General features: G+C 31.2%; 4 protein-coding genes across 5 annotated transcripts; 2 read left to right on the top strand and 2 right to left on the bottom strand.

Moving 5' to 3' along the window:
- Positions 1–6,742: 6,742 nt before the first annotated feature.
- Positions 6,743–9,477, top strand: LOC142526875 (AT-hook motif nuclear-localized protein 23-like). 2 transcript variants are annotated; one of them, XM_075631521.1, is made up of 2 exons: positions 6,743–7,865; positions 9,370–9,477. In XM_075631521.1, the coding sequence occupies exon 1, from the start codon at positions 6,985–6,987 to the stop codon at positions 7,831–7,833; it is 849 nt and encodes a 282-aa protein (XP_075487636.1). In that variant the 5' UTR covers positions 6,743–6,984; the 3' UTR covers positions 7,834–7,865; positions 9,370–9,477. The 2 variants fall into 2 exon arrangements, with proteins under 2 accessions (XP_075487636.1, XP_075487637.1); XM_075631522.1 differs by lacking the exon at positions 9,370–9,477 and having other exon boundaries at positions 6,752–6,852; positions 6,982–8,082.
- Positions 9,478–12,239: 2,762 nt separating this feature from the next.
- LOC142527368 (heavy metal-associated isoprenylated plant protein 4) lies at positions 12,240–13,973 on the top strand. Its single transcript, XM_075632146.1, has 4 exons — positions 12,240–12,374; positions 12,754–12,911; positions 13,270–13,363; positions 13,491–13,973. The coding sequence occupies exons 1-4, from the start codon at positions 12,266–12,268 to the stop codon at positions 13,901–13,903; spliced, it is 774 nt and encodes a 257-aa protein (XP_075488261.1). The 5' UTR covers positions 12,240–12,265; the 3' UTR covers positions 13,904–13,973.
- Positions 13,974–15,277: 1,304 nt separating this feature from the next.
- LOC142527361 (uncharacterized) lies at positions 15,278–16,173 on the bottom strand. Its single transcript, XM_075632139.1, has 2 exons — positions 16,011–16,173; positions 15,278–15,767 (listed from the first exon to the last, which is right to left on the bottom strand). Exons 1-2 carry the CDS (start codon positions 16,086–16,088, stop codon positions 15,375–15,377), a joined length of 471 nt encoding a protein of 156 aa, XP_075488254.1. The 5' UTR covers positions 16,089–16,173; the 3' UTR covers positions 15,278–15,374.
- Positions 16,174–17,438: 1,265 nt separating this feature from the next.
- LOC142526812 (E3 ubiquitin-protein ligase PUB23-like) lies at positions 17,439–18,930 on the bottom strand. Its single transcript, XM_075631421.1, has one exon. It carries the CDS (start codon positions 18,734–18,736, stop codon positions 17,516–17,518), a length of 1,221 nt encoding a protein of 406 aa, XP_075487536.1. The 5' UTR covers positions 18,737–18,930; the 3' UTR covers positions 17,439–17,515.
- Positions 18,931–20,776: the final 1,846 nt, after the last annotated feature.

Raw genomic sequence — 20,776 nt, 5'->3', positions numbered from 1 at the left:
AAAGGTCCTCTATATTGATTTTACGGAATTTGTGTAGTAGTGATATTAAATTAGTGTTCTATATAATTCCGAATTATTCAACGAGTTATTCAATTAATTTGCTAATTTATTTTATATCACCAGGTGCAAGTGGTTATAACTATTTATCAAAATTCATATAATTATTCGTTGAATAATTCGAGTGGATGGGGTTCAATTTGGAACCCTCATTTGAAATCATTAATAAATTCTTGGACTTACTTAAAATTAACCTAGAAAAAAAAAACATTTGAGAAGATCTCACTAAACCAATTTTATGATACAGATCTTTAGCTTGATTCAATTCATGAAAAAATATTTCTTTTTATCATAAAAATATTAATTTTCAATTAAGTATGGAGAAAGATGATCCATCATATAAAAATAAGAGTATGTATTTTGTGAGACGGGCTCACGAATCTTTATCTGTGAAACGGGTCAATCCTACCGATATTCACAATAAAAAGTAATACTATTAGCAAAAAAAATAATATTTTTTTCATGGATGACTCAAATAAGATATATGTCTCACAAAATACGATCCGTGTGACCGTCACACATAAGTTTTTGCCTAGAAATAGATATGTAGTAGATGTGTGCATACTCTAAAATTAGTTGGTTGAACCAAATATCTAGTGGTCCAAACTTGCCATCTTAAGAACAAGAGGCTAGTTAAAATCATCATTATTATCTTCCAATTACTCTAATCTTTATCGCTCGTGATCATCGTTCACCCTCGATCCAACGATTAATAATCGTTCTTTACATTATAATCGATGCAACTTAAGTTCATTTATCAACTCTATGTGGTGTAATGACCAAATTAGGGGTTTTTAAAAATAAAAATATGATAAAGTTTAGGTAGCAAACATGGTGGGGACATCGGATTTAAGCATGAGATTATGGGAAATTAATACGATAATTTAGGTCCGTGGACGTGTTGTGATTGGTGGATAGGGAACCCCGCCGGTGTGATTATCAAGAAAAAGTCGTTAATTAATATATTATTCTCCATAATACAACAAGCTAAGAACGAGTCATCAAAGAATCCAACCACTGTGTTTACTTGGGGGAATACAACCTTTTTCCCCTTCAAATATTCTTAATAATCTCTCCAAAGTTATGAAACAGATAAATAATAAATACAAAAGGGCTTTAGGATTTTATAATTTACGATTGGTTCAAAACTCCTTTAGATATTTTTATATAACAAAAATATTGTATAAAAGCAAGTAAAAGTTTATTTATACGGATTTATATTCGTCAGACGAGTTGAATCGATTCATATTTACAAAGAAAAGTAATTCTTTTGACGTAAAATGTAATATTTTTTCATTGATCGTGTCAATTTGAAAATCTGTTTAAAAAATTGATATATGAGACCGTCTCATATGAATTTTCGTGATTCTCGTTGAATTTGGTGAATTGAACTTAGCATCTTGAGTGTATCTGATGGTCAATTATTGTTCTTTAGAAAAAAAGATGTATGTTTTGATGGGCCATTTATTTTATGTAAATATTCAAGTCTTTTATATTACGACATATGATTTGTTGTTAGTATAAAATTCTGATATGTTATCATTTCGATCTTAGCCATTTTTTATTTTTTAGAATTACCAGTTATATTAATTAAATTGGTCTTTTGTTTGCCGAGTGAATTACCCATTATGTTTTGTAGAAAAAAATTTATTATTCTTGATAACACCACCAACCACGCTCTGGATTTGAGGCGTATTGTTTTTGAGTATTTTTTGTGAGACGATTTCATGAATCGTATTTTGTGATAGAATGAAAGCATCGTGACAAGTTGGCCATAGGACCACTCGCTAGCATGTTAGTCCCACTATGATTGACTCCATAAATTTGTCCTAAAGTGAGAAATTATATTTAAAAAAATTTATATTATAAAGTTGAAATGTGCAAAGAAGAAGACAAAATATATATAAATAAGTAGGAGTGTGTGATGGTAGATTGATGGTCTTGACAAGATCGATTCGATGGCAAGAAGAGACTGGTAGATCTTTTGAAACCAGATTGGCTTTAGATTTACGTGCGCTCTAAAAAAACTAATTAAATCTTTTTTAAAAAATTAGGAATTAACCAAAAAAAATTTAATTTGTTAAAAACTTTCTCAGAAATTCAAAGATTCAGGCTCCGTAATAATTAAAGCAAAAACTTATGTGAGACAGTCTCACGAGTCGTATTTTGTGAGACGGATATTTTATTTGGATCATCCATAAAAAAATATTACTTTTTATGCTAAGAGTACTACTTTTTATTGTGAATATCGACAGGGTTAACCCATCTCACAGATAAAGATTCATGAGACCGTCTCACAAGAGACATACTCAATATTTAATACTTTCATGTTAAAAACACAAGAAGTCCTATTTTTATCCAAGATAAACATATACATATATATATATGTGTGTGTGTGTGTGTGTGTTTACAAATACATTTAATTGCTTAAATTGTTTTTTAAAAAGTATTCACAATTAGTGTCGGTGTGCGACTGAAAACGTAAATGAAATATATGATTTATGATGAACTATTGTATTTAGTACTTACATAGATTCTGATGCCCCCGGAATTTGTGGGGGGTGAGAAATAGGGTAAACTCATTTTCATATATTAATAATGAACTCATGTTTTTGTCAAAAATTTTAATAAATTAAATATCCTATCTATAATTTTTGTAGAAACTCAAACAAAATTAATTTCTCATCATTTCGTGCATTACTATGCTTAATTTTAGAAATTTTACGTTATAAGTTCTCAGAAACAATTTATGTCATGTTGTTATTGGTAATATCTATCAAATATTTTATATATTTTATTATGGGGTATGAAAAATTCATTCATTCTCCCATGTTCATTCATTAGTCGTGTTTCAATATTTCAAGTGTTAATTATTTATATTGCGAATCATATATCGTCCTAAGATTTTTGGGCTCCGAATGTCATATGCCTACGAGCTTCCGCTTGGTTAGTCTGAGCTTGGAGAAGGTATGCGAGAAGACAGGAGAATTGAAGAGTGGTGTAAATTAATGACACCTGAAAAGTGTTTTATCACATGAATAATTATTACTTTCATTTAATTTTTATTACAAATTAAATTTAATATTTTCCTGCTATGATATCATCTAACAGATGAGTTACAGGGTAAAGAGTTTGAAGTTTTATTTTTCTGCTAAGTCATCGCCTAGCGGAGGTGTAGGACCGAGTGCTTACCGCTTTACCAAAAGCTATAGATAGTAGTAATGGTGCAACTAAAATCTTTTAAACCGCACAGCAGCTCAAGCACCACGATTTGATCGCTCTACCAAGCAGGGACAATTATTGCACCCAACAATCTCCCTCTCAATAATTGCACTCCTGACAATCAATGAGAATCGAACCCGTGACCTTGGCTCTGATACCAATTGAAGGACTGAGTGCTTACCGCTTTTTCAAAAACTATAGCTAGTAGTAATGGTGCAACTCAAATCTTTTAAACCGCACAGCAGCTCAAGCACCACGATTCGATCGATCTACCAAGCAGAGATAATTATTGCACCCAACAGGAGGAGATAGAATGTAAGGAGGTGAAAATTATATTTTCACGTTAACGCATATATTAGAATAGGAATAAAGAGGTGAGGAAGATGAGATTTTACTAGCAGAGAAGTAAAACGGTGGGGAGATGAAAATTTCATTTTTCTTTCTAAGGCATATCTTAGCAAAAGAGTTATGAGGTCACGATATTAGAGTTTTTTTTTTCTGCTAAGGTATAATCTAATTGAGATGGTGAGGGTGAAGTTTGGACCCTAGGTAGAGAAGCTTGGGAAAGTGTGAACGAAGTTTGTATTTTTGCTGCTAAGCTAATAAAGATTTAAAATTTTAATCTTTTTAATGCCATTTTCTGCAATTTTAGAGGTAAATTTTATTAGGAGTATTACCGCAAAAGAAATATTTGTTTCTCACTTCAATTAAAAATATTTCTAACTTTCCGACAGATAAATATAGATTTATTTGAAAAATCACGCAAACAAATGTACTTTCAAAATAAATAGAATAGAAAACATTAACAAGAAACTAAATCATTCCCGCATTCAAGCTGGCTTATTATATTTCAATGCCTCTAACGCTTTGTTTGTTACGCGGGCGATTATCTTTTCTCTTAGGGTTCGTAAGAGCGATGATTTGTATGAATCTTTCTTTCCATGTGGTGTTTTTTTTATTTGACAACATCAAAATTATTATTAATATTCCCATGTTTAGCTAGCTACCGACGGTGGAGGTTGAGTCGAGTTAGAATATTTCAATTTTTTAAGGTTTCGGAAAACTGACCTTGAAAAAGGACACCCAAAGTGATAGCTGCACTTGCCAATCACAACATAAGAAACTCGAGTAGAATTATTATTATTATTATTATTATTATTATTATTATTATTGCTGTTGTTTTATTTTTTGTTGGGTGCAATAATTGTCCATGTTTGATAGAATAATCAAACTGTGATTCTTGAGTTGTGTGGTTTAAAAGATTTGAGTCGCACAATATACTACCATCTATAGTTTTTGGTAAAGCGGCAAGCGCTAAGTCCTATATTTTTTAAAAAAAAAAATTGCATCATAATATATTTTAGTGAATGCAATAAAATAGTTTTTGAAAATGTGTGTCATTATTGGGCATTATTTTTTCCACATATATATAAATTATAAAATCGAAATAAGTAGACGAAAACTTACCATGAAAATAAAAAATAATTTTTGTTTACTTGGAACAACATGAAAATGTTTTATTTTTTATGTAATATAGACATAGTTTGAATCATTTCACGAATAAATATTCATATGATCATCTCATAAGAAACATATATATATATATATATATATATATATATATATATATATATATATATAAAGTCATCATGTCCCTTCTTTATCCCTATGTGTCATAATTCATAAATAAAAATTGATGGATGTGTGTGAGCTTTTCATTAGATGATCGAGGGAAGTAATATATCATTTTATTCTAGTCAAATAATATTTTAAATAAATAAACTATATATAAAGTAACTTAAGTAAGTAGTGGAATCTATAAACTTTTCCAATATAATTAGTATTAAAAGATAGATCTTATTAATATTTTCCGATATAATTAGTATCGAACGCTTGATATTTTATCAAAAGTTATAACTCGTAGTAACAGTTCAACTGCTCTGCAACTCAAAACTTTTAAATCGCATAATAGGACAAGCAACATACATGTTTCGATCGTTCACTTGATAAGAACAATTATTGCACCGAATATTAGTGTTAACAAATTTAAACTAAAAAATTTCATGATTTAAGCTCTCACTTCTACATGCGGTCATGAAATAAATTAGCAAATACAATATATAAATAATGTCATCTTTATTTATTTATTTATTTTTGTAACATAATAATGTAGATGTGCACTGGATAAATAATCAGACTAAACGCAATAGTTTGTAAATCACGTCGATCAGATAAAACCATCTAGACAAACTTTGCGTGAAAAATTCACACATCTTTATTGACAAAATATTTATTATATGATACGAAAATAAATCACATATTCATAACTAAAGTTTCGTTAGATGATCATCATGAAGGCATATTTACGTAAGTATATGACTAACTGGAATATTGCTTATAACTAACCACGGGCGGAGCCATGTGTTGCTCACCGTCCGGGTGAATTTTTTTCTCGATATTTTTTATATATAAAATTTTGTCTTATTTACCGATAGAAAGTGGCTCTATTTGTCAATATTAGTTCAACCATTGTTTAAAAAATTTTAGTCCATGTAAAAATAAAAACCTGGCTCCGACACCGATGATGTTTTACAAAAGTTGAACAATGATTTTTTTATAGTTGTCAAAATATTAATATGCATTTGATCCAACTCTTTTTTCCATCCCATTTTAGAATTTTTTTTATGTGTATCTTTCAGGAGAACCTTAATTTGTAATAACATGTGTATTATAGTTCAATTCAATTAACAATTAATAAAACAATCTCACACGGTACGATGGAACATTAATATTACAACCCAAGCATGGATGGATGGAAATTCATGAATTTTAAAGAAAAAGTTGGTTATAATATATATATATATATATATATAGCAACATGACACCAAAAATGTTAACATGTAATCGGAAAATATTAACATGACATAAAAAATTCCTGATATGTTCAACGTCACGTCAACAATCCTGCGAAATATGATTAAAAACCAACAAAAAAACAAAATTATAGGACTAAAATTCGACTTTGAAAAATTAAAACCTGAAAACTTACCGGACTAAAACAAATATGAGTAGGTCTTTTGTGAGACTTTCTCACAAATATTTATATATGAGACGGGTCAACTCTACCGATATTCACAATAAAAAATACTCTTGGCATAAAAAATAATATTTTTCATGGATGACCCAAATAAGATATCTGTCTCACAAAATACGACTCGTGAGACCGTCTCACACAATTTTTGTCTAACGAATATTTCCCCAATAACAACTTGAATCATATTGTATTTCAGCACAAGTTTGACAAGTAAATGGATAATAAAGAATGCTATATATATTATACATTAATTACACGAATGGATGATAAAGAAGCACAGCCTCGTCTGATTTAACCCTATTATATATATTACGGGGTATTATTACTGCTAAAGCTAATGTAATAATATTTTACTGATGTCAATGCTCATGTTTTAGACCATTTTTATTTTCTGTCTCTCTCTCTCTGATCATTGCACTCCATCTTCGACCTTTTTCTTTCTCCCCACTCGATTCCCCTTGTTTTCTATTCGCTCTAGGGTTTGAATTCGTGTGCTTTAATTACTTTATTCATTCATAAAATAATTCAGATCATTTTTATACTGTTTCTTCTTTGCTGAAAATTATTATTTTTCCTTGTTTCCTGTTCTATCTTAATTTTTGTTGTAGTATATGGCTGGTTTGGACTTAGGTTCAGCTTCTCACTTTGTTTCTCAACTCCAGAGAACTGAGCTCCATCTTCAAAGATCTGAAGCTGATGAATCGAATCGAAACCGGTTTTCAAATGAAAATACTGATGATTCCCAGCAGGGTTTCGATCTAGTCACCTCAGGTGATGCGGTGGAGCGTAGGCCCAGAGGCCGTCCGGCGGGATCCAAGAACAAACCTAAGCCACCGGTAATCATAACCCGGGAAAGTGCAAACACACTACGGGCGCAAATACTCGAGGTGAGTAGCGGCTACGACGTGTTTGATATGGTGGCCACCTATGCGAGTAAGCGGCAGCGAGGGATCTGTATATTGAGCGGGACGGGCACGGTCACCAACGTTAGTTTGCGGCAGCCCTCCGTGGCAGGCGGCGTCGTTACTTTACAAGGCCGGTTCGAGATCTTGTCATTGTCTGGGTCGTTCCTGCCGCCGCCTGCGCCGCCGGGAGCCACGAGTTTGACTATATATTTGGCTGGCGGGCAAGGACAGGTTGTGGGAGGAAATGTTGTCGGCGCTTTGATTGCTTCGGGGCCGGTTATTATCATTGCGGCATCGTTCACCAACGTGGCCTATGAAAGGCTGCCATTAGAGGAAGAGGAAGCAGAACTCCAGATGCAGACGCCGCCGTCGGTGTCCCAGCCTTTGAATGGTGGTGGAAGTGGAGGATTACTGGGTGGCAATCAGTATCCCGATCCATCGTCAATGGGGCTTCCTTTCTTCAATCTGCCACTCAACATGCCTAATGGACAGCTTCCAATGGACGGCGGTGCATGGACCGGAAACTCCGGTGGCGGTGGACGGTCATCGTACTAGGGCACGTTATATGGTTAGAGAATTAAGTATCAGTAATAATTCTCTTCAACTTCTTCCATTCTCTTGTACATTCAGAGTTTTACTATATTGTTTGTGCTTATCATCAGTTAAGACAAGTAGATCGATGTTGCTTGCTTTAATTGAATTTTCTTCTGTGATGAACAAAATTATCATCTTTAATTTTCTGGAACTTGTGAAAATAATTTAATTAAAGACTCGAGACTTTGTATGCACATTTCTTTAATGCAACTTGCTTAGTGCTTTTATATATACATATATATATATTTATATATGTTTAGTTTCTCTCGTACCAAAATACTTAACAAGAGACCAAATTCCTCAGTCTGTGTGTTAATTGCTACATTTATAAGTAAGAGACCAAAAACGTAGACTAATGCAAAATCTGAAGAAAAATACAAGTGAATTTACATGATCTATCAATAATGATATATAATAAACAAATCAAGGAATGTGCATGGTCTGATGAAGAATGATGAAAATAAACAAGTACAAGAAAAAAATTCTACCTTGAACAATGGTAATAATAAAAAAATTGAATCTTTTCTTGAGTTTGTTATGATTTATGCTGAGTTTTTGAATTAGGAAAATAGTAGATTGGACAAAAAATTCCTCAGCTCATGAGTTTAGCTAAATGTACGTAGAATGCACAATGTATTAGAGCTTGGTAGAAGATCAAAAACTTTCTAGTTATAATTTTTATGGTAAGAGGAGCTTAAGCTATAATCCCATATCAAATAAAATATAAGTAATATATAATGTGTTATCTTCTAAGGAAAATTCAGAAGATGACAACATATAGATATATCAAAGTTGAGGCTAATGTCTTTACAAAGATTTTAACTCACTCTTAGTGTTTTTGGAATATGACAATCTTCTCCCAAAGATACAACTTCAACTTATAATGATATCAATAACCAGTGAACGGTATAAACTCTCTTTACTTTTGAAGATGGAAGAATGTAGGCAATATGAAATGCAAGTATGTTCAGATTTTCTGAAAAACATTTTTTTATATGATATTTGATCAAGCATTTAATATTGTTAATCTGAAGAGACATGTTGATTCAATAATATGGGTGTCTCTTGGTCCAAAATAACTGATGAGAACATATCAAAGGCCAACATTTGAACATAAGGATATCAGAAAAACTCGAAAAACCACTCGCCTGTTCGTGAAACTGGGTCATGGGTTTTGGGACGCCACTTTTCGGGTGCCCTAATGACCAGGATTTTCCAAGCAGTATGTTACGCACTGGGGCGGCCAAAATCAGGCAGCCCTTGTGGCACTAGGGTGCCCATTTTTGGGTGCCCTAGTGTGTCCTCTACTGTCGGAGCACTTCCCAGATAGCCTTTTGAGCGTTGGTTTTTACTCACTATTTTCTTCTGAGTTTCCTATTCCACTTTGCTTAATTTCCACTCATTAAGTTCTAAAATTCCAACAATATATGTACTTCATACATAACATTCTAATATTTAAATTAAAACATATCTGATCCTGATATATTTATGTATCAGGTTGAATGAACTTCACTTCCCAATCTTCTGGATCACACGTCATTGTATCTAACAAATCATGTGTACACCCTAATGACCTATGAATCGATTGTGTCACAACTATTTTCATTCAGTTGTATATATTACATATAATATATCACATGTATAAATGAGAAATTGATTTTAAAATACAATCTTCTTTGTAAGCATATAAACTTAAATGACTATAAATGATATGATGCTTAATTTGTTTTCTTCTTCTTCTTTTTTCCCTAAGCCGCCCTACTTACATTTAAGATATTTTGATATCATTTTTTGTGCAAATGACGAGGTTCGACATCTTTGAATCGTTCCATATACCTCTGCTACGTACGTATGTTTTGGGATGTTTTTACTTAATTAAGATCTGTGCTTCTACGATATACAATTTAACTAGCTAGCTCCTTAACGATCGTGAAATATAATCACTGGTAAGAATTTTAAATATGTACTTCCAGACACTGGAGATTTTAGAAAACCCTCGTCTTTGAAGTTAATACGATCGTCCGTCCATCTGGTTAAGCTTAAGGAAAAGAAGCCCAATTAGCATTCCATATTTCCTCTCTAAATCATGGACTCTTGGCAAAAAGAAAAAGCCCTTCCAAAGGGCCAGAAGCTCGGCCTTTGGTGTTTGTCCCATCCAAAGAAAAAAGTAGGACCTAAGCATCCTTTCCAATGATAATCCTACAATAATTTACTTTCCAAAACAAGCCGAACAAAGGAAAGGCTGCGATACTTTCTTTAATCCACTTTCATCGATCTTATTATATTTATGTTTAGCATATATCATTTCTATGCTTTCACGAGAAACAACAGATAATAAATTAAAAAAGAGGATTCTCTAACATTGAATCCAAGATCTCAATGAACTACGATCCTCTTTACCAAGAACTTATCATAACAAAAACAACATTTTATTTTAGAATGATCGTTGGGTTAAACGAGCATTAGTGAGAGTGCTATTGAGATGAGTAATCTCCTGAAAAGTTCACGTGCATCAAGTTGTTTACGTTGCGCCGCTTGATCTGGTTGGTTAGGTAAGTTGTAAAAGAGTGACACCAGATCTTAATGGGTAATTAATGTCTCTGCTGAACGCATGGTCGACGGCAGTGAAATTATAAGACTAATATTTGTGAGATATGATACAACACCAACAGAACACGCACTTCCCCAAACTCATGGGCCTAAAAGCTCGACCCATTAGCACACAAATAGATGGTGCACTATGTGCTACACAAGTATAAAAAAATAAAATTATACATTGAGTAACATCATTAGCTTTTAGCCTAATGATAAACATTTGATCATAATATCAGATTGATAGGTATATATGTGTGTTTATTTTGTGATAGGACCCGTGAGACCGTCTCACACAAGTTTTTGCCTAAATTGTTTATATTTTTAGAAAAATTACACTCAAAATTTTACTTAATTTTACATCTTCCGCAATTGAATTCGACCAAGCCCAAGGTTTTAATATATATTAGTCATATGTATCATAATCATTTTTTAAATTTTAATACATAAAGAAATTAAATTATATAAAAAATTTATAAAACATCATTTTAATCTAATTAACTAAGAAACATGCCACGTTGAACAAATTTTTTTTACTAAATTTAGTTGTTCTGTAAAATAAAGTTGCCGATAAAATTGTAAGAAGTATTTTTATTAATATTTAGCATTATAATTAATCTGGTTAAAAATCGTATATTAAATTCACTATTTTATTAAAGTATACGAAACTATTTGTTAGTAGATTCTTTACAATTTGTCAAGACCTCTTAGTTTACTGGCAAGGATGAGGACCCAAAACTAGGGTCAAGAAAAAAAATTATATTTTCGATATATTGAGGTTAGAAAATATCGAATTTATCGAAATTTTATGAACGGTAAGATATCGATACCAAAACAGTATCGTATATATTTGAAATTTCCGGTACATATCGAAATATCGAAATAATATATATTAATTTAAAATATATATAATATTATAAATAATAAATTTAAATTTTAAAAAATATAATGTATTTTTCGGTATAAAACAGTTAATACTGATACCGTACCGAAATATCGTCATACCACAATATTTCGATATGTTAATAATACATAACGAAAATTTGCGTATACCAAGTCCCGACATATCGAAATTTTCAGTACAATATGCATTTTCCAATTCGATACGGTATATCATCCCTACCCAAAACCTCAAAAGATCATGGATTAGAGTCTCGCTTTTTAAATTGTTTAGTTAGACGAAAATTCTCAAATCTCCATTGTATAGAAAACTAGCTTTTTCAGAATTTTCCAAAAAAATTTATAATTAGCGGCTGTATTAATAAGTAGATGCACGTGTAACTTCCATTTTTTAAATATTACACGTATGGAACATTTGATCTTGTCAGAAATGTAAAAACTTGCGTGAGACGATATCACGGGTCGTATTTTGTGAGACATATCTTTTATTTGTGACATCCATTATAAAATATCATTTTTTTATGCTAAGAGTATTAATTTTTATTGTAAATATCAATAGAGTTGATCCGTCTCACAAATAAAGATTCGTGAGACTGTCTCACAAGATACCTACTCTATGAGAAAATAATACTCGTTTGTGTATATACAGTACTAAATATTTCTTTATTTTTATTTATTTGAATAGTATTTATTTTAATTTTTAAAATTAAAATAACTTTTCTTTAGGTAAATCAATGATACTTGGTGGTGCAAGATTCCACATATGGATGAACCACTCCAAACAAATCTCAACAACCTGAGGGAATTGGATATAATCTATAGAATAAAGCTATTTTATTTTTCCTACATATATATTTCAGTCATTTAATATTCAAAGTTTGGTTACGATCAAATAAGTAAAATGGCAAAAGAAGAAAAGAAAGTCGAAGTAATCACTGCTGTTTACAAAGCTTATTTGCATTGCCCAAAATGTGCAGTCGACATTCAAAGGCCTCTCATGGGAATCCCAGGTCTGTTTTTAATCAAATTATTAATCCTCTTTCTTCTTCTTTTTTTGAAATTAAGTACATAATGAAAAGGAAAAAAATGCCATTTGATCTTCTATGTTTGTTTATTTGATATTTTGGTCATCTATGTTGTCAAAATCAGTTTTAGTCGGTTATTATTATTTTTTTTTTTGCAATTTTAGTCTAATTTCCGATGTAGCGCTGATGTGATATTGATTATGTGATTACATGGAGCCGATGTGGCCCTAATCTATGTAGTTTCACATCAGCACGATAACAAAAAATATAGATTGCATGAAGACTGAAATTTGACAATATATATAAATGACGTTTTTTAAGATGTAACTAGCTCTAATAGTAATGTTTTTATTTATTTATGCAGGAGTACAAAATGTGGACGTAAAATTTGAAAACGGTGAGATTACAGTTAAAGGTATCAATATTGATGCAAAGAAGATTCATGCACGCCTAGAGAAATGGAGTAAGAAAAAAGTTCAATTTGTCTCGGAAAGTAAGTCCAAACTGGATGAAGAGAAAAAAGTAATTAATTCCCCACTTTTATTTGCTAATACATTCATTGTTTAGAATAAACGAAAAATAATCTATACATATATATATATATATACATACATATATATATATATACATACATATATATATATACATACATACATATATATATATATATAAATCATAACATAATATTTAATTTAATTTCTTGTGTCGGAAAAATGAGAAAGATATAGACAATTATATATCCTCTCAAAAGAATTTAAAGCTATATATCCATAATTAACTCAAAAAAAATTATATTTTTGTTGTGCATGATGAATTAGACTAAGAAAAATAAATATATTATTATTTATCATCAATTATTTAATTAATAAATTTGAATTAGATCAAGGAGACCATAAAAACCATTACTATGAAGGCTTATTTGCACTGTGATGAATGTGAGAAGGAGGCACGTAGGAGATTGCTCAATCACAAAGGTAACAAACTATTACTAATTTTCTTTTTTAAAAAATTATTCCCACAAAAACCCTTTTATTTTCCATTATACATATAGTTTGATATCACATATGAAAACCATTTAATAATTTGAAACTATATTTGCAGGTGTACATAATGTAAAAACGGACATAAAAGCTCAAACTATAACGGTCGAAGGTGCGATAGAATCCGAAAAACTCGTAAAATTTATGCGCGAAAGGGTTCACAAGTACGTTGAAATCATACCACCTAAGGAGAAGAAAGAAGAGAAAAAGGAAGAGAAAAAAGAAGAGAAAAAGGAAGAGAAAAAGGAAGAGAAAAAAGAAGAGAAAAAGGAAGAGAAAAAGGAGGAAAAGAAAGATGAGAAGAAGGATGAGAAGAAAGTAGAGAAGAAGGATGGGAAAAAAGTCGGAGAATTTAAGGAAATAGAGAAAATAGAAGTTAAAAACAAGGAGGGGGAGGTCCCTTACTTCATCCATTATGTGTATGCACCTCAATTGTTTAGTGATGAAAATCCGAATGCATGTTCCATTTTGTAGGTTATAATTTGTAATTATTACATTTTATGTAATGACTTTTTAAAAATATATATACAATTTTTATTCACAATTCAGGATTTACAGTTTTCTGGTTACCAAATCAAGAAGAATAGGTCTCTTGTGAGATGGTCTTATGAATCTTTATCTGTGAGATAGGTCAAACATACCGATATTCACAATAAAAAGTAATACTCTTAACATAAAAAATAATATGTTTTCATGGATAAACCAAATAAAATACCAGTCTCACAAAATACGACCCGTGAGACCGTCTCACACAAATTTTTGCCAACCAAGAATATGTCTTCATAGATAGGTAGGTGCATTTTAGTTGATATCATTAATGTATCTTGAAAATGTTTAAAAAAAATCTTTAAGAAATTCACATGTAATGATTTTTTTTTTCTTTGGTTTAAATTGTTTCCCAACTCTTGCATCAAAACAAACTAATCATATTATGGAGTTAAAAGTAATAACTAATAAGGCACAAAGTTGCACGAAATACAATTCATTCAAGATCGAATCTTGATACGTTGTTCATCTATCGTGCTTATTAATTATGTTAATCACTGAGATGACGCTCGTCTATTGCAAGAAATATAATTATATGTTTTACAAAAAAAATATGGTGGGGAAAAGTTTGTGAGTCAAAGCTGTCGAGTGAGAATAATAATAAATAAAGTAAAGTACATTAAATTTATTTTATTTTATCTCTTGAAAATGGAAATTTTTTCAAGAACATTTTGAAAATTGTAGATTTTGATAAATGTCGTTTCAGTCGATCATGAAACCTTTTGTTCTAATTTAATTTTAAAACCCTTATGAATAAATCTTCAAACTAGCGACCAGTCAAATTTTGCTTGTTTTGGACATATTGATTGGCTGTCTAATTTGTGATAATTCATCCTTAATTTGCTTAACTGATAGAAATTAATCGTAATATTGGGGTATTTTACGTATTTGCAATCTCTACAAACAGTGATCATGGATTTTTTTCATACATTTTTGTTAAAAAAAATCTTTAATCACTTTTGTTAGAGATCATTACGAAGATGAGACCGGTCTTTTAATTTGCAAACATGAACAGTTCTTGTCGATATTTATGAGACGGATTGATCCAACTCATATCTAGTATAAAAATTAATATTTTTAATATAAAAAATAATATTTTTCACGAGTTAATCGGATTGAAACTTGAAACATGTCTCACATAATTTTTCGTTGAATCTTTAAAAAAATAATATTTCCGAGATTATCATGATTACAAATGAAACTCCAATAAATCGAAAATGACATAACACTTAATGATCTAAGATATAATTATTAAATCCACGGAAAAATCAAAGCATTAATTAAAGTATTTGAATATGTTGCTTTAAAACGAAAAATATTTTCCGATGTATATAATATTATTTAAAATTAGCATAGAAATATAATCTCGGAACCAAGGAAACTGATCGTGCCGTTGTGCTCACATCAAGTTGGTGGTTGGGCCGCCGGGCATGTTACGAGCGTATCCGGTTCCGGTGGTGGCACCGGAGCCCACGTTGGTGGTCGTATCAAAACCGTCACAGTCATAGGGATCTTGTGGGTCGCCGCCATGAGCACTGCCATACCCAGTGTTGGTTGAATATCCAGGCGATGCCGCCGGGTAATTGGGATGCCGAGCATAAGCGTAAGAATCCTGCGTGGTGGTGACCATGCAGGCGACGGTTCCATTGTTGGGATTTGGATGCTTTCTCTCATGCTCCTCCACCTTCCCGACGGCTTTGTTGACGTGGAGATCCATGGCCGCTTCAGCTTCTCGGGCCAGTCTCACCTCGCGGGCTACCTCCACTCGTGCTTTGGCCAACTCTCTCTCTTCCTGATAAAAGTCATCAAAATCCACATTGACCGCCAAATTTACGTCGTTTTGACAAATGTGCAGCCACGTCATCATAAAAATTCAATAATAATATCATTTATCTAATTACAATATTTAAATTAATCCTCGAACATAGTTAAATATCACACCACAATATATATATAAGTATATATAACACATAGACATATTTTAGCTAATGCAGAGAAGCAACATCAAAATTCATGATATTACTAAAGGAATGACCTTTTCCTCTTGTTTTGCATCGGCCTTGGCTTTGCGCATTGCGCTCATGTCGTTCAACTTCTCCTTGATTGCCTGCATATTTCTTTTTACCAATACGAAACTTGCTGTAGTTGTCTTTTTTTAAGTTGAAGCAGATTACAGCATTACACCATAGATTTATAGGCCATGCATATGGCTTCTTCATTAATAGCTATCTCCTTTGTCGGGGAAATGGATCTCATTTACACCAATCTTTGGTAGAAACAAACGACACTTGTTAGAAATTGAGGTTTTCTTTCTTTTATAAATACCTACTTTTGACTAAATCATCGTTAATAAATTTTAATAATAATAATAATAATAATAATAATAATAGTTCTTTCGACTTCGATCCCCTCCGCTGCAATTACAAAAATAGATAGATAAATTTAGAATTGAAAATTTGGAAAAATAAATAAATAAATAAATATGTTTTGTTGGACTGTGGAATTTGGATTAGACAGCCGAATCTCTCGTGTTAGAAGTTTGAAATAACGTATTGACATGTTTTGGAGGATTTTATATTTGGGTCAAATTAAAGAAAAATTATAGTATTTTCCAAATATTTGCCATTTCAATTCCAAATATTTGCCAATGAAATGTTAGTAGAAGTACCACTTTCACCGTTTACTATCGCACTCAATCCATATCGTAAAATTTAATGATAAATAAAAAAAGTTTAATAATTATCTAAATTTCTAATTGACCACTTTTTAGATCTGTATTGTAAAATTAGATGTAATTAGTATATCGCTTTCTTATATAACACAAAACCTATTCTGGGACAGATCTTCTATTTAAAATATTTATGAAAAAAATATTATTTTTATGTCAAAATATGAATTATTAGTGTAAATACGAACACAATTGGCTCGTCTCTCAAAAGAAACCTATTACTTGTATAAAGTGATCAAACTATAGTATAAAGCACAAATCAGGAATCGCCCCGCTAAGAAAAATCGAACCAAGACCTGCCATGCCCCAAACCCGCAAGTCTAATTCGAGTTGGACCCTGCAAACCTGTTAAACGTAATTTTTGTTCAATTTTTAAGATTTCTGCACAACAGAAATAAATAAAATATTCAATATAATAAATAAATTATTAATAAAAATTATTAATTTATTATATATATGAAGACGGATTTATTAAAACTTGTTACCCGTTCGGACATGCTTTTAGAACCTTTGGATCGTATCTAAACCCAGTCGATGTGGGTTTAATATGAGGTCAGATTTAATTCGGCTCAAATAAAGATATGGCTCACAATATTCACAATAAAAGTAATACTCTTAGCATAAAAAGTAATACTCTTTTTTGGATGATTCAAATAAGAGATTTGTCTCACAAAATACGACCCGTAAGACTGTCTCACACAAATTTTTGCCTTAAAAATAATACTACATTTCATTTTAAACAAAATACTAGTACACAATTTTTCCCCTTTTGCTTATTTATCATAATAATAATGATAATGATAATTTTCGCTTTAACACCAATGTAATTTCTTGAACTCAACAGGAAAACAAGGATAACGCCGCCACCTTCCGCCGTGCAACTGCAAGATTTTCACCACCCTTTCCGTGGTCGGCCCACCGACACCGCCGTCCATTTGTAACAGCGACACCAATCTTCCCACCGCCCCACAAACCAATATTTCTTCCAAAACTCTTTCACTCGAATGATAATTTAAGATCAACCAAAAAATCTTCACACCAATTTTAGTAACAAGATTCGACACGTTCATCATCTTCTTCGAAACAGCAGCAATCCCCATTCCATGTTCAACAAGAGCCAATCTCCCTTCCGCACATTCGCACATTAACTTCATCAAATACATAATTTTCTCACATTTCCATCTGTTTGAATCCGGGAGAAGTTCGACCAGTGTACAAATCGCTCCAGCTTCGATGGATTTTAGCCTGGCTTTTTTTGACGAATCCAAGATTTCTACCAACACTTGCAAAGAACAAGAACTTGCTTTAGTACAATTTTCATCAGATAAAATGTCTAACAATGTTTTAAAGAAATCGATCCCATTTTCTTCTGCAACATGAACATTCCATTGATAATCTGATCTTGAAATCTTTTGTAACACTGAAATCGTGCAAAATCTTGCTTCTGAACTGCCTCTCTGAAGCATGATCGCCATGGATTTCATGCACTCAGGTCTCATCAAGATATGAAGGATCCTCTCATCTTCTTCTGAAAATGGAACCTGATTCAAAACTCCTAGAGCCTCCTCACAAGCTCGGAACGCTGCGAAATCCAAAGATTCGGCTAAAATCTGTGTGATTATCTTCACAAGAGCCTCGACTCCTCCTGATGCCTTGAAATCTTCCTTAAACTCATCACTCATTTCAAGAATATCCCCGAGTTTTCGCAAACAACTTACCTTAAACGGTGTCGAGTCAATCGTTCCAAGAATCGAGACGAATTCATCGTGTTTACTCGAAACGGGCCCAATAAAACCAGGTTTCTGATATCCTTTTGAGATACACCATGCATATATCAAGTTCTTGAGGGTATGATTTGGAGTCACGTCAAAAACCTCGACCATCTGCATAGTTGCAGGACATGTCGTTTTCTTGTAAACGTAAAACCATTTTTCGATGTTTTTCCGCTCGTAGCTGACGCCTGTAGAGATCGTTACAGGATCTTTCATGAGCTCCGTTGAAATGGGACATCTAAAATCTTCAGGAATGTCCATATTTTTCTTTCTTTAATTAATTCAGAGAAGATTTTAAAGCCTCTATAAACATGGGAAATGTCTGAATTCTTGAGGGCTTAAGCAAGAGATTTGAAAGGAAAAAATCAAAAACAAAGTCAAAACTCATGTAGATTGCTTGCACTCGCAATTGCAATTGAAGGCTGTGCAAGTGTAGAGTGGAAAAGGAAGCCCTTGAAAAGTCGGATAATTTTGAATACTTTTTGCTGAAGATAATAATATTAACTTTCGCCCCAATATCTTAGTTTAATTGCTGTTTAACCCTATGATGTTGTTTCATGCAATAACAAATTAATAAATTATTTTGGTTTCACACTAAATCAGTTGTTGGAATAATAAAGATTAAATTTTGGTATGTGGTTAGTAAATAACCCAATATATTTAAATAAAAATATCATATTTTTTAACTAATTTCGTTTCCTATCATCTAAATAAAACTTTATGTTTTCCTAAGATATCATAAACTAAATGTTGAAATATCATTTAAAGTATAATATGTATCGTTTGGTTCGTGAAAAAAGACGACGAAAAATATGGATTTATAAATATTTATATTATTTTCAATTTCGTTTTCAACTGTACTGTTTCAATTTAATTTACATATTGAAATACTCAACACTTGAATAAATACGAATGTTGACTTGAATAGAAAAGTTAATAAATTTAATGCAAAAACTTGTGTGAGACGATCTTACGGGTCGTATTTTGTGAGACAGATCTCTTATTTGGGTCATCCATGAAAAAATATTACTTTTTATGCTAAGAGTATTATTTTTTATTGTGAATATGGGTAGGGTACATGTCTCACATATAAAGATTTGTGTGACCGTCTCTCAAGAAACTTGCTCTATATTTAAAATCATTGGACTTTTGTTATATTGTTGAATAAATAAATATTGACTTGGCCTCAAATTTGACTCGATGATTTCTTGTGTTGTCCCTCGCTGCTAATTAATGAGATATAATTTATAATTTGGTTCAAATCCAAACAAACACAAATTTCATTATTAAAGATAATAAGAGAATGTTTGCAATTAAAAAAACAAAAACAAAATAATTTTTTTTAGTGTTTATTAGACCAAATTTTAGCTTTGGCTTTTGATCACTTTAATAATAATTAGAATCTCAAAGCTGGTCTCGATATGATTTTTCAAAAGTGATTATGATATTTTAATTAATAAATGAAAATTTCTTTGGACATTATTATCTTCAATATTTTTATAATATAATAAAAATTTAACATTTACATTCACTTTAATAAATGAAGAGAGATGTGTTTTTATTTTCAAAGGCTTAATAATTTTTTCTATTTTTTATAAACTATAAATTTAATCAATTTTACAAAATATAATATTTTGCAAATACTCTTCCACTCCCTCCAGGAGGTACCGACTGAAAACATTAATTATGGTATTGGTTGAACGATGGGAGTTGAATTTTAGACATCCTACATTTATTTATTGAAAAAATAAAATATACTATCTAGCAAAAATGTCAGATTATATATTATTATTAATTTTTGCAATTTAGGAGGTGATATTATTAAAAATTAATTATTATTAAAATAATATATATTTAAGTTTTAAAAAAATTATATAATTATAAAAAAATAAAAATAAAAAACTATTCTTTCGTTATTTTGAATTTTTTTAAAATATAATATATGTCGATTAATTTTTTTGGCTGATAATCACTATCATATATTAAAATTTTAGATTGTATTAGTTTAAGGCGATAAGATGGTGCTTATCGTATTTACTGTATTGATGTCGACAATCAACTTAAATAGATATTATTATTATTTTTATGTGATAAAATAAATATTTTTAGATCAAATTCAATAAAATTAATGAGAAATCATTTTTTCAAAATTGAGTAACTTCGTAAAAATACTCATTCACAAACAATTTTGTGACATGGTACGTGTTCGATACATTTGAAAGATAACAATAATTGTTACATCAATATTTTTATCCAATTTGGTTGTGATTGTATCCACAGAATCTCTCATAATGTAGACAA

The sequence above is a fragment of the Primulina tabacum genome, chromosome 15 (genome assembly GCF_025594145.1).
Source record: "Primulina tabacum isolate GXHZ01 chromosome 15, ASM2559414v2, whole genome shotgun sequence".
NCBI lineage: Eukaryota > Viridiplantae > Streptophyta > Magnoliopsida > Lamiales > Gesneriaceae > Primulina > Primulina tabacum.
The sequence above is the reverse complement of the archived record's forward strand: the minus strand, read 5'-3'. Positions and strand labels throughout refer to the sequence as shown.

Coding starts and splice junctions, on each gene's coding strand:
- LOC142526875 (XM_075631521.1), top strand. CDS start 6,985: ATGGCTGGTTTGGACTTAGGTTCAGCTTCTCACTTTGTTTCTCAACTC.
- LOC142527368 (XM_075632146.1), top strand. CDS start 12,266: ATGGCAAAAGAAGAAAAGAAAGTCGAAGTAATCACTGCTGTTTACAAA. Junction 12,375..12,753: donor GCCTCTCATGGGAATCCCAG/GTCTGTTTTTAA, acceptor TTATTTATGCAG/GAGTACAAAATGTGGACGTA. Junction 13,364..13,490: donor GAGATTGCTCAATCACAAAG/GTAACAAACTAT, acceptor CTATATTTGCAG/GTGTACATAATGTAAAAACG.
- LOC142527361 (XM_075632139.1), bottom strand. CDS start 16,088: ATGCAGGCAATCAAGGAGAAGTTGAACGACATGAGCGCAATGCGCAAA. Junction 15,768..16,010: donor ATGCAAAACAAGAGGAAAAG/GTCATTCCTTTA, acceptor GACTTTTATCAG/GAAGAGAGAGAGTTGGCCAA.
- LOC142526812 (XM_075631421.1), bottom strand. CDS start 18,736: ATGGACATTCCTGAAGATTTTAGATGTCCCATTTCAACGGAGCTCATG.